Here is a 26,538-nt window from a genome sequence, read left to right as displayed (position 1 = left end):
TAGAGCTGATACATACAAATACTTAGCAGTTAGATTACTTGAATCCATTCTCAGACATCAAAGACACAGAGGCAGCTCCTGATCTTATATCAGACCTCGAGTCGAGTCGCTTATTAAATTTCCATTGGGCAAACCCCCGACTCTCATTATCCAGAGCAGAACCGATCAGGTTGACTATGGTAGACTGAATGTACATTCATTGTCATAAAGGTTTTGTGTTTGTTCGTATATTATTCAGAAGGGGATACACCCAAGCATCCATCTCTCCGTTTTTCGTCGGAAGAAGGAAGGTTTTCCTAAATATTATTTTTCCATTGTTAAAAATATAATGCCACACGAAAGAACGGTCACTGCTGCAATCCACGAACCAGAGGTTACGAGGAGGTGACGAAAGATTTTTTATTGCTCGTATCTAACAGAAATTACAAGCAGTGAAAGCTCAATCCAGAAGTGAAAAAACACGGGGAGATTTCATCGTGTGCTGTTCATTTAGACTGAATAAATACAGTTGGATACGCGGAAGCTTTATTAGGAAACTTGGTAAGGGTGTCTCCATTTCTATTCCCTTCCCCTTGTGTGAAAAAGGGCAGTCCATTTCTACTCCCCCTTTTGCTAATATTTTAATAGAAATTAATGTCGTTATTTTTCTAAATCCAAATTATAGTGGGAGATTTTAATCTTATATTTTTCCATTATTTCATATTCTTTCAGAAAGTTCTCTCTTCTTCATCGGACTACACCAATTATCTTAACATAAGTTAGCTGCTGAAAGAAAAAAGTAATCGTAATTGAACTTTAGTCATCTGTTTCACAACTGGCCGGTCCCGTCCATTGCTTCTTTATTGAAAAGTTGAAAAAAGTAGAGACACCCACGCGACTTTTATCATTCGTGTTTGATCATTCTGTGCAATTTCTCTTTATGCTTTTATGCTTGATTCTTCCTTCCTCTCTTTAGTCTTCATTAATTAACCCATACGGTGGAACTCCATCATCTCCTACACAAAGTAGATCATTTCTCAGACAATCTCCTCCCTTCCGTTTTCTTCAGTTTCTTTGGCTCAATGGCAGGTAACATAGCAGCTGAGGCGGCACTTAAGATAGCAGATGCAGCTCTAAATGGTGTTTTTCAAGGCTTGTCTCAGGCACTCACCCCTCTCATCCAAAAAAAATTGGGCCAATTCTTTGGGATCGAGAATGAGCTTAAGAAGTTGAAAAGATACCTTTTGGGAGTCCAACCTCTGTTAAAGAATGCTGAAATTCGGCAGTTTACAGGTGAGTCCGTCCGGTCTTGGGTGACCGACCTCATTGGGTTGGCTTATGATATGGAGGACATTGTCGACGAGATGAACACTCAAATTCTTCGGTTGCAGATTGATAAGAAAAACAAAAACGTCGAAGAGCAGGTACACAACTTATTCTCTTCTCTCAGTCTAGACAAATTCTTCTCTGGAGTAAAAGATTTTTCTTTTAACAACCAAATAGCCTCTAAGATAAATAAGGTGTTAGAGAGGTGGGAAGAAATTATTGCATACGGGAATCTCCTTCAGTTAAGAGAAGATATTGGTGGAAGAACACTTGAAGATATTAAGAAGAGAAGAGAAACTACTTCCATTCCGTATGAAAACTATGTATTTGGCAGGGATGATGATTTAAAAGAGATATCCGCTCTACTGAAATTAGATCATGAGAGTAATAGATAGAATGTATCTGTTATTGCCATCGTTGCTATGGGTGGATTAGGCAAAACAACCCTTGTTAAGCTTGCTTATGAGAATCCCAGGGTTGAATTTCATGCAAAGGTATGGGTTTACATCTCCCATGAATTTGACGGTAAAAAAGTGACAGGATCAATTACTGAATCTACAAAATGGTAGATGTGACTTATCAAACTTGGATCAGATGCAACGCTACCTTCGACAATTGGTAGAAAGCAAGAAATACTTGATAGTGCTAGCTGATGTATGGACAGAGAACCCTGATGATTGGGATTGTTTGATGGCTCCTCTTAGAAGCAAAGGGAAAGGGAGTATGATTATCGTAACCATTCGAAGCGAAAAGGTCTCCAAGAGCATAGGTGCCACTGTGACATACAAATTGAAGGGCTTATCGGATGATGATTGTTGGGCTATAGTTACAAAAAAGACATTTGGCAATAATGATACATATGTGAGTCAAATGGTCGAACATACTAAGATGGATGTTGTTAGTATGTGCAAGGGTTTGCCATTGGTGGCGAATGTACTTGGAGGTTTTTTACACACCATTGAAATCGATAATTGGGGGAGATTATTGAAAAGTGAGCTATGGGATTTACCAAAGACCAAGGATGACATACTCTCAGCTCTAATATTGAGCTATCTCTCTTTGTCTCCCCACCTAAAACATTGTTTCACATATTGTGCTTCGTTTCCAAAATGTTACAATTTTCTCAAGGAAGAATTGGTCCAACAATGGATGGCTCAGGGTTTTGTAAAGGGTAATGGAAGTCACGAGCCAGAAGACATTAGAAATGACTACTTTGATGATTTAGTGGCAAGGCACTTTCTCGAAAAGAGTGAAATTATAGAAATGCATTTTCTCCACTGGCGCAGATATAACTATGTGATGCACGACCTTAATCATGACCTTACACAAATGGTTATGGGGAATACTTCTTTTACTAGAATCAAAGAGGAGATTAGACAACCAACAAAAAAAGACTAGATACATGTTCCTGGATGGGGTTGTCTTTGATAAAGAACTGTTGGATCTATTGTCGATAGCTGAAGGCGTATAGACATTAAGGGCAAGTTATAGGATGATTGACAGAATTGAATGACTTAATCCAAAAATTTGAATGGTTACGTGTTCTACTTTTCTATTCGATTCAGATAGGGGAACTTCCAAAGTCAGTCTGCAATTTGAAACATCTTCGATTTCTTGGCCTCCCCTATATTGGTATAAAAAGTTTACCGGATTCCATTTGCAGCCTCTACAATCTGCAAACATTAAACCTTAATGGTTGTGAGAATTTGGTTGAGTTATCATGGGGCATGGGAAATCTCATTAACCTACAACATTTACTTTTATCTTTATATTCACAACTCAAGAAGCTACCGAAATATGTATGTGTGCTGGAAATTTTACAAGTCATAGAGCTTCAAGGGTGCAAACTAATTAAAGCATTTCCAACAGATATTGGCAAGTTGAAGAACCTTTGATGCTTTGATTTATGTGGCTCGGGAATACAAAGGCTGCCAGAGTCAATTTTGTGGCTCATTAACCTTGAGTTTCTAAATCTTGACTCTTGCAATGATCTTTTAGAATTTCCGAAAGATATAATTTTTTCAAGTGACATGAACGGGGTAAATTTCTATCATCTCGATTATTGGAAATGAGAGAGGAATAGGGCAATTAAAGAACTTCATGAACCTATCCGAAAGGCTTTACATAGAAAACTTTGAGAATGTGAAAAGTATAGAAGAGGCAAAGACAAGTTGTATAAAGAACAAGCAACAGATAGTTGAGTTAAAGTTGATGTGGAAACAGGTTGATACTTTGAATTTGCGAGACAAAAAGTTTGAAGCAGATGTGTTTGATGCTCTGGAACCTGCTCATGCCAAACCTGTGAGCCTGACTATAACGAATTATTGTGACTTCAAGCTTCCAAGATGGATGGGTGACCTATCGTTCACCAATATAGTGGAGATAAATCTAATCGAGTACGTCAAGTGCAAATTACTCGCACCACTTGGTCAACTGTGCTCCTTAGAGAGATTGATTATAGATGGAATGCATAAATTAAAGTATGTAGGCCGTTCGAAGTAAAAGAAGGTGATTTTTCCTGCCTCACTAAACTTGAGGTTGAGAACTGCCCAATGTTGACAGTGCTTCCTTTACTTCCATCTCTAAGGAATTTGGAGGTTCGATACTGCAATAAGATGATATTAGTGAAGTCATTGCCTTATTTAACCTCAGTCGTCTCTTTGGCAATTTGTGATCATCCATGTGTGGAACTTCTGTTGAATGGGTTCTTTGGCAATTTGTGCCTCGGTTTTCAAACCTGAAGAAAAACTGAAAAACCATTCAAAGTTTAGGCAGCTCTATAAAATATTGCAGCCCAGAAGCTTGAACACATTGCTTTTCCTTATTACAAAAAGAATTATACACGGCCCAAGGCCCTATCAAAGACACGATGCCTATCCGTTCTACCTTCTCTGCAGAGATTTTTCAGCCTCCGGTAAAATTTTTGAACCACTACGTGCATAAAGGTAAAAACACGCTTAGCAGCTTAAAAATTGCATCCGGGGCAGCACAGAGGTATCAAAACCCTAAATCTCGCCAAACAGAATTTACAGAAAGTCTATTAGTGACCTGTACACAACGAACCTCAATTCCGATCTTTGTTTAAAGAGGGTGTGAGCAGTCTATGGTCATCACCTATGGTACAAATATTTCTCTGGTCTCCAACGTTAGTTGAATGAACATCCTTCATATCTTTCCCCACAAAAAATTCCATCTCCCATCATCTCTTTTAACTGTGGAAGGCAGCCCAAGTTTTCTTTTTTCTTTCACCTTGGGACAACACAATCGAAATCTGACCATTGGTTGTCTTCCTATCAAACACTGTTCAGAATTGATTGGCTCTAAAATTCAACCTCTTTAATGGACGAGCAAAAACCACCAGTTCATATTCACATAATTGGAGGACACCCTAGGGTCAATCAGAACAATAGATTAGTATCCCACTAAGAACACAACACTGAACCATTCTCATGTTGCAGCAGAACTGACAGCATTAGGTCCTTCTCTCAACTGTTGTAGAGCCACTTGCAGAGCTCTTTGAATAGTGTCAGCCGCTGTTCTTAATCTTCCCTGATTAGTAGCATCTCCAGCTGTGCTGCTATTCACATAATCAACAGCTCTAGCCACTCTCTGTTTACACCAATCCCAGTCTTCTGCTCGTACCCAGCAAGCTTGCCCCCCATGACTTCCTTCCATTCCAAGAAATGAAACATGAGGATTCTCACCGAATGAGTATCTGAGTCTAACTAAAACACAGTAAGGCAACCAAGCAGCTCCACCAGCAGCATTTATATGTGGTATATGAGCAGGATCAAGAACTACTGTAAGACCAAAATCTACCGAATTATGAGCCCTGTCATATTGGATGTTACTTTTTGAGGTAGTGGTACCCTCTGAATTCTCATCTGTGGTCCGTCCTAAATGATTCTCAAGACTCAACTCAATACGAGGCCGTTGAGAAGAGGCTATTTCCCCGCTTTGTGCCTGAGATAACCCCTTTTTCCAAGCTATTAGTTTCAGGAATTCTCGCAGAACTGAGATGGGCAAAGTGAGAAGGGTGATGAAAGATGCCACACGAGAGGCATCATAGGGCTCGGATGCAACACGTCTACTGAAGTAGTCACAGATCTCAGATATCTCAGTGTGTGCAAGTTCCTCCTGTGCAGAAGACTGGCTCTGCTGCTGTTGTTGTTGTTGCTGATGATGGAAGCGCTTCACACTCAAGACTTGAAGGAGCAATTGTACTCTGTGTACACTTACAGCAAAGACATATCCCCTGTAAAAAGATCATGAATCTTATTCTGAGATATTACTTGAGTAATAACAGATTAAAGACAAAATATTCTGTGTGAAAAAAGAGTTTACCTACTTCAAAAACCATCACAGAACCTGAGGTGTCATAACCCTCAGCAGGATTTCTTAATGGCTGAATGTAGCCATTATCAAATCCTAACAAAAATAGACTGCTCGTCTTACCAATTTCTCAAGAAGCAAACTAATGTTGGATCCTATTCCAAATAGAAAAAAATAAAGAACTATGGCTTATTAAAAATTCACCTTCCAATTGGTCAGCAACATGCCTAAAACCTTGATTGGAAGCCAATAATCAAGAAAAAGAAGAATCTATGCATCCATATGTACCTATCAATTAACTATTGTAATTGGTATTCAAATAAACAATATCTATATATGTATCTTTTTTTTTTGTTGAGAAAATAGACTGGAGAATAGTCTCAAAGAGCATATATTCAAATATTTGACAAATCCCATAAATGAGCGTCGAAGTTTCTCTTACCCTACAAAAAACCGAAGTGCTGGCTGTTCCTGGTCCAAATTTAAGAGAGCACCTTCATTCTCTTTCAAAATAGAACCAAGAATCTCCTTTAAGAGATCAGGTAATTGTGCAAATAACCACAACACTCCAAGGTACTTCAGAATACCCCGTAAGACCTTCTTAAGGGCAGCAAGTGGGACCCATCCACCGCCATACCCTCCATCATCCCCAAGTCCAATGAAAGCTGTGTTAAGTTCTCCTCTCACGTGTACTGGGACCCCTGTCCCTGGAGAAATACGTAAAGGCAATCCTGAGCTTCCCGCAACTAAATTTGAAGATGCCAACATAGCAGAGTTAACTCGGCTCAAGCTACTTCCCTGGTTTCCAGCCATGGGTGCAGTTCTAGAGATTGCACCTGAGTTGGGGAGGTTGATCCGATTCCCATTGGCTGAAGGGATTTGTGAAGCAGAAGAATTAGGGTTGGGACTGCTGGAACTTCCAAGTACAACTGCATGGGCACCACCGGTCATAGGCTCCAGAGCATTCAAGCCTTGAGCAACATGCTCCATAATGAAGGGTCGAAACTGGGGACATGGCAATGAGCCCCCAGCTGCTGGGCCACCCTTGGGAGGTGTTGCTGGCTGTAACCAAACCTGATCTCCAGCAAAACATCTCATGTCCACTGCAAAATCTTTTCTGTAAATGATGCGTATCCAGTATGGTCCACGAAGTACAACAGACACATCAATGGGCAACAGTGAGCTGGGGACAATGCCAGGCCCACCCCTTCCAGCCACAGATAATATTGTAATATTGTGAAGATTATGATTCCCACTAACAGCATTTCCACCCATTGAACTGCTGATACCAGTAGAGGATGCAGGCTGATTGTTGACCGTGGAGGTTGAATTGCTTGGCAAAAGTCCCTGAGAAGATACAAAAGCAGCAGGCTTACTTGGGACGGAAGTGACACTTGCCACACCATGAGTCCCAGTGGAAACAGGACCTGTCATCCGTGCAGGGCGTATTGCCCCAGCAAGAGCAAGCAAAGGTCCTGCCGTCAGGCGAATGCAGTCCAACAAGGACACAACCTCAGCTCCATTAATATAATCCTCTAAAAACTGCAAAAGACAACAAACCATCACATAAAATACAAGAATGAATCACCACCAGAATTTCAAATTCCCAAACAAACATTGCCAAGGAGTGAAAAACATGAGATATACTGATGCAGTCAGTCCACTGAAAGACAACTGATATAAATTATGAGTAGCCCAAAAAAGAAAAGAGCTAGCTGCAAAGTAAATTCTTTAAAAAGTGGATCTGAGAACAAAGAGGAGGAAATATCAGCAAAACATGCTGAACATTTAGCATGCCCACGTGTTTAGTATGTTACAAGGGACACTGATAACGTGAGAGAACAAAGAGGAGGACATGTCAGCAAATAGCACATTTTGTTGAAAATACTATTCATGATTCATCACTCTCATTGGGATAGTTAGTCCAGAAACTACGACCTTTATCCTGCCTCATTGATGAGAAAAATTGGATAATGGGGAGAAAGAAAGTATCCTCCCCCTAAGGAAGGTTCAAGTGAAATTTAGATAAGCACCATTGACCAAACCTGGGCTCTGCAGGTGTCACATTTTTCATCATAATAGTAAGTAAACCTAATCTGCACCTATGCATGTATTTCAACAAGATCAAGGATGCCTGCAGCAAGGCTAGGGGTAGAATCTCTTGGTAACATCATGGCCAACATTTTTCCTACATAAAAAAAACAATGAAAATTAATCCTGTCCTACAGACCAATAAATGTGCCCATACCCCAGATCCTAGAAAAAACCAAATACAAGCGGTTTTTCAGGTTTCTATGTAATCTATGAAGGCCAGTTAATTCAGCTGCTTGCTATGAACCATGTATATTGACATGTAATGAACAGGTGAGCTAAAGAGTTCAGCTGGTTGATTTAGAAAGGTCGCCTCATCAGCTTGGCATGTGCCTCACATTTCTAAAAGACTTGTAGTGGCAAAAAGGATCAGATGTGTTACAAGAACTATATAAGAATCTAAATTTAAGAAATAACAGACCTTAGTATGGGGCCAAAGTTGATCGGGAGATACATGCATGGTGCAGCCCTCTTTACCTGCTTCCCATGTAACAACAAATCGTGCCACTATCCCAGGCACTGTCCCAAAACTAAACCATAAACTCATCAGTCCCACAGCTTCAATTGTAAATGCTTTCCTTGCATTCTCTGTCAACTTCTCAGTCATCTCACCAACATTTTTGGTACCTGGTTGTACTTTACTCTCATGGACCTCTTCAGCTTGATCCTCACCTCTCACACCAAGTAACTTCCTCATTCCCAAAGCAAATACCCGTGCATTAAAGAGCCTCCTCAAATCTGATACTAACTTTTTAATGCTGTCCCCCTCAACAGTTGTATAACTCAGAACCACCCCTTCCGGGTCATAACGTATATGTGAATCTATATCAGACGTATTAGCTATACGAACCCCTGAACCCCATCGATTGCGTATGCTTCCCTTCTGAAGCTCCCACAAATCCCTGAAATGCTGATCGTTCACTTTTACATCCCAGTACATGCTCCCGGGCCTACCAAGACGTAAGCATATGTGTTGCCATGATTCATCTCTAGCAAAAGGCAGTCGGAACCATAAGTTTGAGGATGGAGTCCGCAGACCCACTTCCTCCACATAAGGGATGTCAAGAGCCTCCATCTGACTAGTTAATCGCGCATGCTTAATGCACAATGAACAATGTCGAACAACATGGAGAAAAGCAGTAACATATACACTTGTAGGTGCACATCCATGATTTGCTTCAGCTAGAATAGCTCCATAGGTAAATCCATCATTCTTAAAACTCGGTAGAGAAGGACAAGCGTCAGGATGAGAACTTGTTTCCAGGATTCTCCTTCTCTTCTCGAATGATCCATTTTTGGGCTCTACCCCTCGCAATGATGGAATTAGTTTCACAATGTCTGAAAGAGAATGCTTATGTGGATTCTTATCAGGTGTGGGAACATCACAACTTGAAACATGAGAAACCCCAGATTCTGGTGTTTGACCTAAAAGAAAGATGAAGTTTCAGTAAGCTGTCAAAATAACCAAAAAAAGGCAAACACTATCAAAAGAATTTGAAAATATGTGCATGAGTCTTACATACGAGTGATGAAGGCCACAAACTACCGGTTCCACCGTTCCTAGCAGGTCCAACAGGAAGTCCATTGGATGGGCTCTTGATCCCATTTGGTTTTTTATTTGGTAAAACAACTTGGGAACTAGTTGTTCTTAGCGAAGTCAACTGCTGAGAAGGACGGTCTTTATCCATGGTACCAAATTCAGTTCCAAGTGGTGAAGATTTAAGAGAGTTTAACTCTTGCTCAGGTTTTGAAGTTGGTAATTTCTGAATTGGACTCCTGATAGGGCTTGAAGATGAGAAAGACTGTATGGGCCCTGAGTGGACCAATCCCTTGATGTTGCTTGAGGGATACAAGTAAGTGTTATATAAGGAACCACTTGACTGAACTTTTGTCATTGTGTTGATCTGAGAAAATTGTGAACTGCTTTCCCAGTTAGGAGAGGTCACCATTCCAGATTTCAAGCCTTGAAGGTTGAATGGAACAGTGTTTGAATGCATAGATGTATTAAAGGAAGAGGAGATGCAGCTCTTGATTGGATATGGAGAAATAGAGACACCTTTCTCAAACTCAAACACCTCATCAACTATAGAGGAGAAGCTTGATTGGAGGCAGGTTCCATCCTGCATAGAAGTTTCCAGCCCAAACTCACAAAGGAGGCTGTCTGATGTCTGAGTGGGACCAACAACATTAGATAGAGAAAATAACAGTTCTTCCCAATCTAGAAGGCTCAAATTTAGTTCATCATCTGTCATTCTTATTTGACTAATATCAATTTTATTTAATCGGATGAGTTGGATGGAGTCACCAACAGCATGAGACTGTCCAGATGGGTCTGGTTGTGTTTCCAGCAATTTGAAGAGAGGCTTGAAGTCTTTATCAAGTTGCATCAGCAAATAATAGGAGTTCCCACAATGGGGGAATCCCATTAGCAACAAATCTTTACCAGTAACAAAGGACTTGGGTATCTTTACGGCTGCTGAATCCTGTTCGTAAACCTGTGATGACACCAAACAGCCTTGTTACAGTTCTTTCTTTTTTATTTTTATAAAAAGAAGCATATTTTCTCGTACAGTGATTGACCAGAGAGATAGGTTCTCAAGTAGCAAAAAGGGAACATCAGCAAGATCGCCTTGACAAATAGCAGCACAAGAACTTCATGGTAAAATTGTTAAGAACACTAAAAGTAAAATTTAAATAGTCATTATACTGAAAAAAAAAGAATGATGATAAATGTAAAAGTCTATAGAGTGGCCAGATAACCTTCAAAACAGTTGAATAAATCACTACGACTATGCACATACAAATCTAATATCTGAAGATATGTTCCCCCTATATATAGACTTAGATTAAGCATAACAGATTTCATCTGACTATTGAGAAGCTAGATAAAACAGCCATTCTCAAACTTAATTGACATGATCCTGAGGCAAAATAAATTATGTGTTGAGAAGGTCCATGAACTTACAGAATTCATCCTTTCCACTTTAGTTATGAACGGTTGCACCACAGAATGCTTCAAGTTTATCTTATTTTGATGGAAAATTTTTAAAATGTTACAATAATTATAATATAAGCTACAGAAAAGAGAACCCTGTTGGGAATCTACTCATCAAGGTGGATGAATTCAAGAAACAGATAGCTGACAGGTAATTTCAGTCCACAAATGGGACTGGTCAAAACTCTCAAGAAGAGCATTAACCTTTAGACTCAAAAAAAAAAAAAAAAAAAAACACAGCCAGTGAATCACGTTCAACAATCAGGAAGCTGGATGAAGAATGAATGAACAAATCAAGGCCATGGAGGAGAGAAACACATCCATGGAGCCCATCCCCAATTGGAATGATTTAATGATTAAACAAAATCATCTCTAAAAGATAAGTGCAGCTCACCTCTGAAGATATAGAGATGCAAAGTTTAATCACCAGACTAAATGGTTAAAACAGGAATTTTAAATTAAACTAGCATCAACCATTCATTTAATAAATCCACTAGATTATCCAAGCCAAAATTATCCAGGTGCCATAGTTACATTTTAAAAATGTCAAGAAAGCTTTCCAATATAGTATAGAGCAGCACAACACATTAAAAACAATAGCTGCCCAACCTAACTTGGAAGAAGCCACAGTGAGGTCAATGGAAAGAAGGAAAAGCAACATCGAAAACAATTGATACCTTAAGGCCTAAGAACTTGCCAATAGAAGCAAATAAAAGCAGAATACTTTTGCTTCTCAAACTCATAAACACTTCAGCTGCAGACATACTACCCTGATTTAATGCCTCTTCACAATCTGACAACACAGCTTGAGCAACAATATTTTTAGAAGCATGAAGAAAGAAACGTCCAGTCCTGCAAAAAGACGAATGACAACTTTTGAGTATTAAAAAACATCAATGCAACGACTCTTTATATATAATAAAGAAATATCAGAAACCAACAGCTGTTAAAACATAGCAGCTGAGAATGGTTCCCCCTTCATAGCTAAATTGTCATATTCTTTTGGTTGAGCCAGGTAAACGTGTAATTGCTGCCAAAAGGACACCCACATATTGTTGATAGCAACTTAAACGCAAGATAAATCACAAGATGAGCAGTAATTAGTAAGAAGAAAGACCAGTCAGGATAGGCTTAACTCATTTAGTAACACATCATGCAACTTAAAGCAAGGAGCTGAAGTGTAGCCTAGAATGGTAGCAAGCAACCCAACATATGACTACAATTGAAACCCACACTGTAGTAACAATTTGTTTTTTAAAGAAAAAATAGCACCAAATATTTTAAACAATAATGAAAAACAACAGATTTAGGGTGTCTAATAACGTAGCTGGGAGCAGAATTTAAGCCAAATTGTGTGGGGACCCTAAACTCTAAAAATTAGGATTAAAGGAACATAGTTACTGTCTCATTCACCCTATAAGTGGAGGTCTCTAATGTAGGATCCTGGCTTCCAGTTTCGCATGGGGTCAAACATTCATTTATAAAAACAAAAAATGAAGAAGAAGGAAAAAACAATGTCTGTGCAACCAACAAGCACCAAAACTGCAAATGGGAAAACACTTGAGACAAGCATAAAGACGAAAAATTTAAGGAAGCAAATTCTTTTTCTTTTGGCTAAATTTTAAAGACAAACCTGATATTTACTCCAAGAGCAATATATGACGCTCCATACGCTCGAACAAGTAACACTTCATCAGTCTCATTTTCGCTACTATTTGACTTGTTGTCCTTCTGCAGTCCAGAGAGAGAGAGAGAGAGAGAGAGAGAGATTAATACTGGACACATAATCTAAAGTAACCATAAATTTCTTTAACTTATGCATTTAGTGCAAAAATTATCGATCCCTTTTATTAGCATTAGATTTAGCCAGCCTGAGTAATTCAAATAAAACGCTTTGAAGGTCCATATACACACATAAAAGGGGATGCAGAATGAAGGTTTGATGCCTCAGCAAACAGAACTAGTCCTTCAGGAAATTACCCTAAAGTACATGGCAAGTGTTTTATCTCATAATGGCAAGTCCTTTAGGAACTAATCTTTCCCAAAATAATAATGAAAAGACAAGATAAGATGAAAACAACCATCTTAAATCCAAAATGATGATTTTATCTTCTATACTAACCTTTTTGAAGTCTGTCTCTGATTCATCTCCATGGCATTTAAGTACAATATCACCTGTTGCCCGACATAGTTGACCATTCTTTCCCAAGTCCTTATGAATCTCAAGCAGTCGAGTGTGTTTACTGCACATAATAGCCTTCAGTAGCAATTTCTCAACATCAATACAACTCAGATCGAGATGAAACTGAGCCTCTTTGCCAGTTACTGGGTCAATGACGAATGTGCTATGACTGCATCTTATCTGCAAATCCTGTCCAGGCTCTACTTTTATAAATGGAGAAGAACCCAGATCAGTCCCACCAGTATTCCTTTCACTATCTATCCAATAAATTATCTTCAAACCAGGAATTTTTAGGCCAGCCGAATCTCCATCACCATCTTGTCCCATCTGCAACAAACTCACTGAATTCCATCCTTGACCAGTTCCATCAGACATCAGCTCAAACCGAATTGCATCTTTCCATCTGCCCACACGTAAAGCTTGGACCTGCCTGATGACCGTATCCATAATTAGAGCAACACATAGCTCATGCAGAATTGAGTAAAGAAACAGAAATGGGCTATCTGATGCAGCCATTCTTCGCTCCAGATCATCCCCTAGAGCATGTCTTCTCATCTCTTCAAGCTTCACAGGACCATTTTTCTCACCAACTAACAACTCCAAACGCAATATCCTCCACATGGTTAGATGTCCTCGGTAACCAAGTGTCAAAAGAATTTTAAATTCCCCTTCAACACGCACAAGCACCGTACCATCAGAAACTATAATTTCAGAGATTTCCTTGGGGATCGAAACGTCAAGGAGTTTAGCTCGAAGAAGAGTGTTCAATTTTTTTAAAATGGGCTTTTGCTCACCCTCAGTAAGTGTGTTCTGCATGCCCACGTCTTCTATACATTTTGGCAAGCGCTTATAAGATCCTGTACAGAGCACTTCAATTGCAGATGGCACATCATATATGGGTGCACGGGCTTGCTGTAGCCCCTCATGCATGAAGAAGAGTGAATCGGCAACTTGTGTGAAGCATGTATCATGGCTTGAGAGAGTAGAAGAAAGCTGTTGACAGTATTGAACCAGCGGAACCTGCATACGTCAAATTTGTCAGCTTTAACCACAAAATTATGTAATATAGGAAGGATGAAGAAACACAAAAGTATATCACAAGGAAGAGGCATTAATTTAAAAAACACTCCATTTTACTACTACTTGCTACTCCGAGAGGATTTCTTGCTAATAAGAGATATAGAAGAACTGCAGCAGCAGAGTAGCTTAAATTCCTTCTTTTTTTTTGGAAAATGTTGAGCTTTATTAAGCGAGAAAGAGAGGAAACAACCAGCCAAGGAGCATTCCCTTTACAACTAGAGATTGGAGGAGACTCTTGTTTTGCAAGAGAATCAGTGACAAAGTGTGCTGATCTCAGTACATGGAACCAAAAACAAGAAAAAAGGGAGGAAATATCCTTGATGTCATGAAAGGAAATATCAATGGCGCCAATGGGAGCTCGGCAAAGGAAGAGGATCACCAATTTATCACCACTTTGGAGTCACCTTCAAATGATAAGAGGCTCAAAGAGGTAATCACAAAAAAAGATGAGTCCTTGGAGAAGCTCCATGAGCTCAGCAGAAGTGGAGTCAGAGGTCTCTAGTGGCCCAAAAAACGAGATGAGAATGGAACTAGTAGAATCTCAGATGATTCTTCCAAACCCGACAAGTCCGGGGTTGCCAAGAGCACTTCCATCAAAATTGAGTTTGAGGATGCCAGAGGGTGAAGGTTGCCAATGTCATAAGATGGAGCCACAAGACGGTGCAGACATCTCAGTAATGGCCTAGCAATTGCACAAAGAGAGATCCCATCAAGATGCTGGAATTCCTTCCTAGAGTGGATCCTAGTGATCTGACCAATAATGCCACTAAAGACATCATCAACACTTGAGAACTTACAATTGAATTTGTGGTTGTTCCTTTTTCTCCGTAAGCCCCAAGGAATGTGCGTGAGGCATGCCAATAGGAGAAGTCTGCCCAGTTGAGGGAGGGGGAAGTCGAGCAGCGAGTCGCAAATGGCAGAGAGACTGCTAGGGATGCAAGTTTCGTGTTGATCAACTTGGTCCAAACTCATGTGTAAGTGCAGTGAAGGAGAAGGTGAGAGATAGTCTCATCTCCAGTATTGCAAAGGGGGCATTTTAATGAATGGACCCCAAGTTGCCTCTCCTCTGGAGATTATCCACAATCAGAATTTTATTGTGAAGAGCACTCCAGACAAAAAACTTGACCTTCAAAGGGGCAAAGAGGCGCCAGGCAACAGCGGCATGGTGAATCCCACTATCAACAGTCTGGTTAGAAATGTGGAGGTAGGCCGAATTAGTCGAGAATGACCCACTATTAGCAAGTCTCCAAATTAGTCTGTCCATAAGGTTCCTTCTGATTTTGATTGGATTGAGATCATTGAGGAGGTCACAAGCATCTCTCCGAATCTTTTGAGCCGCAACGAAAGTGGAGGTTCCAACATCCACCAAGGTCCTAAGAATGGGCCACTGAGATAGAGGGCTGGCGACTGAGACAGTGCAGTGCAGGGTAGGAGTCACTAAGTGGTCCTAATCCCCTCCACCAATCATTCCAGAATTCCATGGTTCCCCAATTCCAACATAAAGTCTAATAACTTATGCGAAAGTTGAAAGTAGGAGGAAGATGGAGCACCATTGAGGGGAGAGCTTGTGATGTAAGCCTCCAGAGGTCCACCTAGTCAGATTCCTTGTGAACCTAGAGGCAACCATGGGTTTCCATATGGTTTTCGGAGATGTATTCAATTTCCATAGCAAACTTAAGGAGAAGGAGGGAATTCATGTCTTTGATGAGCCTAACCACCAAGGGTCCTTGATTTGCAGATGTCCTTCCTACTTAGAAAGAGCTATAAATCACCTTATCGATATGTTTCCTAACCTATGTCAGTTTCCGTATTAAAGTCTTAGCTTTAAAAACTGAGGTCATCAGGAGTCTTAATTAGTCTCTTTTGTAAGTGTTTCTCCTTATACTCAACAGTCACTAATAGAGTCATCAGAATGTCCAGATGTTTCTTGTTCTTTCATCAGTCGCTACATCAAAGTATTTGCTTTAGAAACTCAAAGTCTAGTTTCTGTTTTTTTTGAGAGTTAACACTCCTGTCTCTCAAAAATAAAAATTTGATATGTGGTTGCAAAGGAAGGTCAATTAGACAATGAAGTACCAATTAGAAAAGCAGATCCTCTCAATCTCTTCTCTGCTTTCTCCCATTCAATCTCTCTTTTTCTCCTATTTTTTTCATTTTTTTTAATTTACAGAGTATCCAAGTCTAGTTTTCTTATTTCTAATTTGATTTTTCATTTCAGTCATAGATGAAAAAAGGGAAAAGGGTACCAGAAGAAAATCCTGACGAAACAGTACAAAACTAGCCCTCTTCCTCACCACCACCTTTTAACCTTCTTCCTTTCTCTTCTTTTCCATATGCCTGTCTTCTACTTCTTCTTCTTCCTATTCTCCATTTTCTGCTTCTTCTACAAGTTATACTTAAGGAATACCCTCAAAATGGTAAGGTCAACCTAAGCCAACCTCTTTTCAATTATTTTTTGGTTCATTTAAGAACACAATTCTGTTGAATGGCTACATTAAAGAAGTAACAGATAAAAAATGTGAGCCTCCCTCAACGAAGATCTCCACAACTGGTGGCAGAGAGGAGTACATACGAGCTCACGAACTTCTCCTATATCATTCAGATTTCATGCTGAAGGACACAGTTACAATGGTGTCCAGGCTATATAATTCTTCTAAAGAAGAATAATGTTCGGGATTGAAAAAAACCCTGCCTAAGTTAATAAAGACAAATGGACTGTTCTCTTTCTCCGTGACATGTATGGATTTGTTATTGTAATGCACCAACAAAGACTGCAACATTCACTATTGCTTCTAGCTAGGAGTAGGTCTATCACAATCCTGCAGTCAACACTGCCATCTACTTGCTTCTGGAGCTGCTACTCTAAATCTTATGGCTGTTCAAAATCCACATGAGAACACCGTGAGTGGGGTTCTTTAAGACGGCAATACGTACCACTTGTAAGTTATCCTATCCCAGTTCGTGCAGTTATCTCAGTTGAATCTAAAGCATCCAACACTCTTAGCCTACAGGTTACTTTTTCAGCATTTCTCAGGTTTCTGGGTCTTCTAATAGCTAAACATGACTCAGCATACATAAAAAGACAGTAACTCTTGATGCAGCTGATAATCTACAACTGAGAAGTTTAAATAGAGATTCAGATGAATCTTTCTAACCATGCAACCGAATTACATGCAAGAAGAAGCAAGTCAGCATGCCAAACTACATTGATTCTTTTTTTTTTTTTTATTGCCAGTAATTTCTTGTCTTGGGATGTTTAAAAAAAGACATTAGGATGCCCTAGATTTCCTGTTTTCCCTGCTTTATCCTTCTACTAAGCTAGCAGTTTGCATTTCAAAACACAATCTCAGGGCATCTTTTCCGTGTCGGTCTTCAATACTACTATTTGATCAATTTTCCAACTGAAAATTTACAAACAAGATTGAAAAAATAAAAATAAAATGTAAGGCAACCTACTGGAAGAATAAATTCCACAAACCCAGTTTACTCGAACTTCCTCACTCGTAAACAATTGAAAAGCAACGTAAAAAAAAAAAAACAGAGACCAACCGACTAGGAATTAAACAACGAAAGAACCATCAGTTATTCATTCCTAAACACATAAAAGCCGAAACCCACCTCCACCATTAAAATCCGACTACACCACCTCCAAGAACCTTACGTAAACCTACATCCAGCAAAAGCTACAAAGCCACAGCGACGAAAAACTGACCTGCTGACACCACTTAGCAAGGACATGAAGCCGAAGCATCCGCTGCCGCGTCTTGACTATATACTTAAGCAAACTGATCTTTTTCTCGGAATCAGACTGCTCGCTGGATTTGGACTTTTCCACCAACTCCTTGAGCGACAGATAAGAGTCTTCCGCAGCTCGACGCACCATCGTCGAGAATTCGACGGTCTGCTGCCCTAATTCCGCCATTCTCCAGCCGGAGTTCTTCTACTTTAATGTCATTGACAATCCTTTAGGGTTTAACAGACAAAGATCAGAACCAGAGAAGGTTCCCATTCCGGAGATGGAATTCGAATTTTAGACTGGAATACTGAAGTGATTGCCCCATCATTTTCTCCTGCGCTTTTCTCTCTCCCCTTTCGCTCCTCTCTCCATCCTCTCTCTCGACAAAAAAGTGAGGGAAAGGCGAACAGCGACTTTCTCGATTGGCATTTAAAAAGGTAACAGAGGCAGAGATTCTCCGGTAATTCAAAACCCTGCCAATCGGTTCCCATCTCGGTAATTACTTTTCTACCGTCCCCCCACGGGATCATTCGTTGTTGTTCCCATCAGCTTTTGCTAATTCCAAGTTGGGGTAATTTGGGCTATCAATTAGCATCTAATAAATAAGAAAGCTCCCCCTTCAGAGATTTAACATCAAACAATACCAATAATGTAAAATGTGTATCTCTAATTTATTTTTCTTATTATTTCTTTAAAAAATGGATTACCAAGGTTACATTTCCAATGGAGGATGTGTTTCCTGCTCTGGGTTGTTTCTCTTCGACGGTAACAACTGAATGCTAGGTGGGGGGAGGGAAGGACTGGACGCGAGCACCCATGGCCATTACCAGAGCTGCAAAACTCTGATTTTCTCATCTCTATACACGCGCCCATCTTTTGATAGAGGGATTTTTGTGCTCCTGTGATGTTGTCACCAACAAATTCCGTCGAGCTTATTTCCTCTTGGGCATTCAATCCAACAAACGAAAAACGCTTTTTTATGCACCTCCGCAATCCATGGGCATGTGCAAAACCATCTTTATGGCGAAGCTTGTCAAATTTTTCGTCAAACGCGGGCTGAACAGGTTCCGGTAGTGAACTTCACTCTTTCATCTGTTATCAAGGCTTTGTCCCGTCAATCTAGACTATCGGATGGGGAATGCATTAAGGGATTGGATTTGAATCTGGTTTTGACACTGCGAACAGCTATTTAATGAAATGTAAATGGAATTGCATGATTTCTGGTTATAAAAACAATGGAAGTTGAGCGAGGCGGCGGATATGTTTGATAAAATGCCCAAAAGAAATTTGGGTTTCTTGGACTGCCATGATTTGTGGGTATGTCAAGGTTGGAAACATGGCTCAGGCAAACGACTCAACTTCAAATAATGTGATGATTTCGTGGTACTGCTGAGACACTACTTCTGGAATTTGTTGACTTTGTTCAGTTATCAGATGTTAAAACCAGATTCAAACCTCGTTCATGTGTTTGGGGAGTCCTGCTTGCTGCAAGCAGGGTCCAGTGCAATATCAAACTGGTTGAAGTTGCAGCCCAGAATCACTTTGAGCTTGAGCCAGACAATTCTGTTAACTACATTCTCCTCTCAAGTATATATGCATCAGCTAAACGGTGGGACGATGTTGCAACAGTAAGAGGAATGTTAAGGGAGAAGAAGGTATGAAAAAATCGTGGGTCTAGCTGGATTGAATTGGACTATGCAGTTCATGAGTTTGTTATGGGAGACAGCACATAAAGATTCTGATAGCATCCATGCTCTCTTTGGACTTACTCTTTCAAGACATCAATGAGCTTACTGTTGAAGTAGTGGGTGGCCATAGCAGTCAATAAGAGACCCATCTGATAGAGACAAAGAGAAAAGGTAATCGAAACAGTGACAAACTCAAATTATAAGTGATTGAAACCTATAGATTATGTTGTAAATTCTATAAATACTTGTTCCCTCATCCATGAAAGTACGGCGGAAAAAGAAGCATCTGAGAAAGGAAAGATTATTAATGTCAAGTTCAACAAGCATACGAGAAGTCATTGTAATTCAAAGATGTAGAGAACATCTTAATTGGAGGACGTTCTTAAAATGCGAGATGCCGCCTACACAACGGACCAGCTTAAAGGAAATATACGCTTATTTTGCAAACATATCTTTCTCTCTTTGGGAATAAAATTTTAGCATTCTCAGAAATCCAGTTCCCCAGCTCTGATTGCAACTTGGAGAAGATGATATCTGAGTCAATTTCTTAAATCCTGCCTTCAATTCCACGAATCTAAATCGGATTACACATCCAAATGCCAAGATGCTTCAAGATCTAGCGACCCCATGACTAGCTTAATGAAATGGAGAATCAAATACAGCACATGGAGACATATTATGATTTACACAAGCTTTATTTAGTATGGGTATTACTTTCGGAAGCTTGTCGATAAACAGGGAAGACTAATGTTAATGATCACAGACGCGTCGAAGAAGAGTCTGCTGAAATTCCAAATAGAAAATTCGTCTTAGCATTTCCTCGATTTGGTCAATACAGGTATCCTCTCATCGGAGCCGATGCTCGAAAAGAAATGCCGATAAACTAATCCCACCTTGCCTGTAGTTGCAGCTACAAAATGATTGTCACCTGCATGCAGTCGGCCCCCTAATCTTCCACTCAGAATTACTGTGGCAAAAGGAAAATCCTCATTGAGAGCCAGATTGACTGTTCTGATCAGCCTGGACCATTCGTCATTTAAGGATATTAAATCGGAGACCTTCACTGGAAAAATGATAAAGAAGAAACAATACCCTCTGTCATTGGATCAAAAGGTGGAAAAAGCCTTAGAGATTGTTTCCTGCCTACACAATCGTGGGTCCAGAGGCGGTTGTCATGAATGATTGAGGGGATTTTCCTTGTGAAAGGATATGATGGAGTTCTTCGTGGGAAGCTTCTGTTAGCCTCAACCAACTCCTTTACAGGGAAAAGAAGAAAGAAGAAACGGCAGGGAGAAGGAACCTTTCGTGTCATTAGAACCACCCTTTTCCAGTGTGCAAATTCCCATCGATTTTAGCTTTTTCTACCAGAAAGTAAAACAGATTCAAATCACTTTTCATATACTTCTTTGTCTCATCATCTGTTTGTGTAATCAAAGCAGATCTCCTCATTCCATCGGATTCTGTAAGATCATGTCTCACTTCATTATTCTCAAGATGAACAGAAAGAAGAGAAAGCAAAATCGAAATGAGAGACGCCATTCACAAAACTGTTTGAGATTTCTTTTGATCATAATTCCAAGCCCTTTTGGATTGCAAACAAGCAGTATGTATGAAGAAAAGACATTCTTTTCTCTTCAAGTACTTGTAAAAAAAAAAAAAAAGTGTAAAATTTCCCTTTATACAGTTGCACAAATATTCATCTCTACATGGGTTTTTGTCTGATAAGATTATTACAACAGAAAGAACATCACAGAAAGGCTCAAAAATACAAGCCATTGATTCTTGCTGTCAAAGCCATAAAGACATGTAAACGATTTTTGGTGGGCAAGACAATCCACCAGACTCATCAGAATTCCAGATCCAGCCCTTCACCATCTTGGACAGCCCAAGCTCAAAGATCTCTCTTCTCATGAGATTTCTCTACATCTCTTCTGTGGCTGTTTCAGGTTTCACAAAGCAGATCCAAGTCCCCTAGCCTCTGATCCTTTCATAATCCTCAACCTCTTGCAAGATGAGATGAACATACTGCAAAATCACAATAGAAGAAAAATCATAAGCACCTTATACATATGGGAGAAGAGAGGGAGAGAAATAAATTGTGGGAGGGATACTTACTCGAAGGGAACATCTCCAACCAACATCCAGTCTCCATCTTTATCTTCATATGTAAGAGCGTATTCAGAGCCACTGCAACTTTCTTTTCCTGAAAGTTCACCTGGATAAAAACAAAACAGAGACAAGGATCAGTTCCTTGTCATCTTCACATAGCAAAATACAACCATTCAGGGGAAAAAAGGAAAAAAAAACAAAAAGAATAATATTGATCTCCCCCTCTTACCTATGATAAAGCACTTGAACATGCTCTCCAAGGCCTTGAGAAGCTCCTTATACCCCTGATACACCTTAAGATCTATCTTCCTCAAGTAAGGAGCTCCATCCATGCTAACTTTCACGTATATACCGCTGGCCTCAGCCTCTGCCTTTTTGGCTTGGAAGGTGTTCTTCCTGTAAGATCTGACCGGTGGCCAACCCACAACCTGTGCTCTGCCATATTTCAGAAAGAAAACCATCAGCTCAGACAACAAACACACCCATCAAAGACCTCATTTTTTGTTTTTTTGTTTTTTTCCTATATTGATCCTCATCATAGATCAATCAGAAACTTACTTGGCCACAGGAGGAGCTGCTTCATGGTCGTTCTCCTTCCCATCCGAGACCCCCTCATTAGTATCAGTCAGAGAGCGCTTGGTACCCCTAGGGGTCGGCGGCGCCACCTGTTTCTCCTTAGCCTCCGTCCCCGGCAAGCCGAGAGTCAGCTCGGTGTCCTTGAGATTAAGACCAGACTCAAAACTCGTAGCACTAGCCATCTCTTCTTTCCACAACCTTCAACAACAACTCAAAAACTCGTTTGTCTGCAAACCAATCAACACCCTTTTCCTCTAACCTCCGAATCCGGCGAATAACCCAAGTACTCGGCTAATAAACTCAAGGAGGTCGGTTCTGATGATTCTCAGTTCTCAGTCATCAAACGTCTGCGATGGAAGATGGTTTGGGAAGGAAAAATGGGTAACTAGTTTTATAGATATGAAAGGATTCGGAGGACAAAATCTAGGGTCTCTTTCACTGCAATGCATGAATTGAGGACATGGACAACCAGGCTGTCGGTCACATGAGCGACACTTTTGAGGGGATGGCCCGAGGGACAAGGGGGTGACAGAAGCGGCCGCGGGAGTGGAGGGGAAGAAGCGAGGGTGGAGATGGGTTGGGGAGGAGGTAGGAGATCCGTCGGATGGGGAGGCAGCCCATGTGGGGGAGGAGGGCCCCATGGGAGGTGCCGTGGATGGGGATGGCATGGACACGTGATGGGAACTACCGAGTCCCGGGGTTTAATAACAGGGAATTATGGGGGGAACATCACATGTGGAGGGTGTCATCACCTATGGGGCATGGTCGGCTTCCCAACCAACTGCATTTATTTCTCGCGTTTTATTCCGGGAATTTCAATTTATCGAGTTTAATATACGACACTACGGGTTTTTGAGTTATCCGTTAAAAGCTTTTGTCATCAAAACCTGAACCGGAAGGTCTGACAAGTTCCATTATTCATGGTATTTTCCCCTGGTTTTTGAGTCACATCCAAGTTGCCTGGGGTAGGGTACCCCTTCTTCCACTTAGTGAAAAGGAGCATAAAGGACCACCCTTGATCTATCGAAAGGCACCCTCCCCTCTCTCATTCAACTTGAACAAGAAAGCTACATTCTTGTTAGAATATTTATTTATTTATTAAATAAAAATAATTCATATAATTAATTTAAAATAAATAATACAATTGCACCTATCCTTAAAAAAAACTAGCAAAAGAAAAATGAGGTTCAGCCATTTGTTTTCCTACTACCGGGTTTGGGTTAGGCTCCGACGGACCACTTTGTTCGGTCCGAGTTTCATAAACTTCTCAACAAATTAAAGAAATAACGAAGTTCTCGTGAGATCTTAATGAGATAATCCTTCAACACAGAAAAACAGTTTCTAGGGAGTCCCTTCATTCATCAATCAAATTCTGCAATGTTATTTAATAACATCTATTAAAATAAAAGATGATCATTTTTTAAATGAGATATATAAAATAGAGGGTTTTAAGTTTTTAAAATTTTTAATATTATGAATTTATAATGACAAAAAACTAAATAAAATAGTAATTTTATTTTTTATAATTATTATTCCATAATAAAAATACCAATTTATTTATATTCTTTTATCGACAAATAAATGGTCGAATCATTGTAAAAAGATATTGGCATTTTTTTTACATAATGAGAAAAATATACAAATCAATCATGAATGATAATGTGAAGTGTGAACATATAAACTTGATCAAATTTTGTCGACAATTTACATCAAAATGACAAGGCTAAAACCTTGTCAAAACAACATTTAATTGCTCAAGACACGCTTACAAAATTATTGCCGACTCTTAGAACAAATTGTAAATCACATCAATAAGGACTTATGTTGGGTTGGAATCACAACAAAAATTGGCTCAATGAGTATAGCCCTTTAATGGGTGATTAGCCATTTTGATACTTATTTTTTCAAATTTAAATTTTAATTAATGGAAATTATATAATTAGTGGATAATAATGAAAAACAAAATTATGACAATAAAATGAAAATCGGAATTTAGGTTGTAGGGTAAAAAAACTCCGGTCAAAACTGGTGTACTTCTCCTGGATCCATATTAGTCGCAGTGACTGACGCGGAAAGGGACACGACACGTGCACATCACTGTGCGCGTGTGGGTGTTCCTATGTGCCTCGGAAAGGGACACGAGTGGCTCACGAACAGTCTGTCCTGTCCTTCCCAAATTAAAAAGGACGGACTCTTAAATCGGAGATTGGATCGGAAGAGTCCACCGGGCCCACCTCTTTCTCTCTCTAAAAAAAAATTAAAAAACTCTCCTCCACTCGTTCCATGCACACCCCCCCCCCCCCCCCCCCCCCCCCCACTCTTCTGGCCAGGAAAGAGGGAGACACGGAGAGACAGGGACATGCTTTCTCTCTCTAAAAGTCTAAAAAGACTAAAAAGTAAAAACTAACCCCCCATCTTTTCATTTCTCTCTCTAAAACTCCCACTTTCTCTCTCTACAAACCCGGAAAAGCACGAAGGGACCACCGCCAGGCTTTTAAACTGCCCACGGAGGCCTGTCCCCTCTTCCTCTCCTGGAACTGGACCACCGGCGGGGGCCGAGTTATATGTCCGTGCGCCGTGCGTTACAAAAACGCGTGGGGCCCGCGACCTTAGGACTCCGTTCATCACACGTGCGCAACATCTCTGTGAATTGTCCTTACTAATCTGACGTTATTAGTGGCCGATAATTATGATCGGAGAGGTGAGGGAAGGCGAGGGGGTGGACCCAATAGGGTAGGAGGATTGAGATGAGAGGGCAATAATGACGCGTCGAAGCACACGTGTGGTGTCTTTTGAGTTTGAGCGAAGGGAGGGGCGGGGTCTGGGGGAGACAGGATGAAAGAGATGATCGCCGTTCCTGGTCCCCCCTCTTCGCTGCACCTTCGGAGAATAACTCCCCATTATGACGCACCCGTGTTGGACATGTATGCCACCACCACCATCATCCATGCACCCTGTGTGGTTGTATGTCATCCCTTACCTTTAAAAAATATTAAAAATGATAAAGAATGAGTTCTCTATTACTCTAATGAGAAACTATAATTCACAGAATATTGTGGATTGGATATTTGTTTATATTTTTTATTATTTATAAATAATTTAAAATTAAATTATATATTATTCGTGTAATAAATTGATTTTTAAATAGTACCCATCAAAACATATTAATTAATTAAATATTTGTTTGATAAATAAAATTGACACAACTACCTTGATCCTTAGAATTTCAACTGAAGATTATGAGATCACTATCCTACACTTTTATTACAATTTTATATTTTATATTGGTTATGAAGTATATACATGTTGGCATGTTATGATCTGTCATAGGAGTGACCATGGTATAAATGTTATGGACCATGAAGGACACATGACAGACGTGATGCACATTCATGAAGACAGTGCCGTCAACCGTTCAGGACCATGACGGAACCATCTTGACAGGTGAACATTCCAAACAGCTTTATGGAGAAGGGCTTCTCTTGTATCATCCCTGGGCTGTCCTGTGTTCAATTCGGGACTTAAACTCGATAACTTTGATCTCTCAGACAACTCTTGCCACAAATTTAGGGCTTCAAAGGGGAAGAGAAAGCTCAGGAAGGATTACATAGCTGTCCCGATAAGAATGTTCGGATTTTTCAAGTTTGTTGGGGAATTTAAATATATTATCACTGTTTTTTGTCATAAATTTGTGCCCAAGTTGTGGATGGAACCGATCCACGGGTAGGTGTGAGATTGGTGTTTATGCATTGAACCACTGTGGAGTTTTGGATCTGTGTTGCAGAGGACTCAATTTCAATATCCAGATGCAGGGAACTTGGACTGGATGGTTCGTACGATGAGAACGGTACCGGGGAAATCTGCAGTTTCGTTCGTGTGGAAAAGGGAAAAATCCTGGTTGTTGGGGCCAAATGTGGTTGTAAAGTTCTGCTGTTGCTGGAGTCTAATATCTGCCTGCAAGATGTCTGTCAAAATGTGGCAACTGAGGTAGAGGCTTGAGCTGAGATTTGAGACGGTGGGAATGCAGTGAATATATAAGATGTCTGGGTTCAACTAAAAGGTCCATTTCATAGCTTACTTACAAGAATGGAAATGCTGTATATGTCTTTGTATCTGAGTTGAAGAAAGATCAAATATAGGAACAACCCATGAACCCAGAGTTGGATATTAGGAGGAACAGTTAGCATGTTAGACCTGTATTGGCCACCTGATATTCTGTTTCCCTTTCAAACCTGCTGGGCTAGGCTGAAATGATTTAGATACTCTTTAGACTGAATTCTGTTTAATAACAGCTCATAAACATTCACTGTCATTATGGGCAAAAAGAAGGGTTGAAGTTGATGTTGCAATGAATAGAGACTACAGTTCTTCAACATTAGAGAGATACTAGTAGCTGTTCTTTGATGAACTAAGATAATAGCTAACGATCAAGAACTCTCTTAAC

At 40.1% G+C, this 26,538-nt stretch overlaps 2 protein-coding genes and 1 pseudogene across 2 annotated transcripts; 1 reads left to right on the top strand and 2 right to left on the bottom strand.

The window, feature by feature from the left end:
* Window positions 1-1,061: 1,061 nt before the first annotated feature.
* LOC137935446 (putative disease resistance RPP13-like protein 1) lies at window positions 1,062-2,710 on the top strand (annotated as a pseudogene).
* Window positions 2,711-4,043: 1,333 nt separating this feature from the next.
* LOC137934079 (mediator of RNA polymerase II transcription subunit 14-like) lies at window positions 4,044-18,109 on the bottom strand. The gene is made up of 8 exons (XM_068778300.1): window positions 17,698-18,109; window positions 12,846-13,925; window positions 12,357-12,454; window positions 11,401-11,575; window positions 9,248-10,223; window positions 8,150-9,153; window positions 6,080-7,179; window positions 4,044-5,560 (listed from the first exon to the last, which is right to left on the bottom strand). The coding sequence occupies exons 1-8, from the start codon at window positions 17,905-17,907 to the stop codon at window positions 4,753-4,755; spliced, it is 5,451 nt and encodes a 1,816-aa protein (XP_068634401.1). The 5' UTR covers window positions 17,908-18,109; the 3' UTR covers window positions 4,044-4,752.
* Window positions 18,110-21,055: 2,946 nt separating this feature from the next.
* Window positions 21,056-22,439, bottom strand: LOC137933896 (auxin-induced protein 22D). Its single transcript, XM_068777993.1, has 4 exons — window positions 22,077-22,439; window positions 21,748-21,953; window positions 21,525-21,624; window positions 21,056-21,434 (listed from the first exon to the last, which is right to left on the bottom strand). Exons 1-4 carry the CDS (start codon window positions 22,274-22,276, stop codon window positions 21,359-21,361), a joined length of 582 nt encoding a protein of 193 aa, XP_068634094.1. The 5' UTR covers window positions 22,277-22,439; the 3' UTR covers window positions 21,056-21,358.
* Window positions 22,440-26,538: the final 4,099 nt, after the last annotated feature.

Source organism: Aristolochia californica, unplaced genomic scaffold, assembly GCF_029961685.1.
Source record: "Aristolochia californica isolate CCGP_79_NKW_82.1479 unplaced genomic scaffold, dmAriCali1.0.hap1 SCAF_6, whole genome shotgun sequence".
Taxonomy (NCBI): domain Eukaryota; kingdom Viridiplantae; phylum Streptophyta; class Magnoliopsida; order Piperales; family Aristolochiaceae; genus Aristolochia; species Aristolochia californica.
This window is presented reverse-complemented; position numbering and strand designations above follow the sequence as displayed.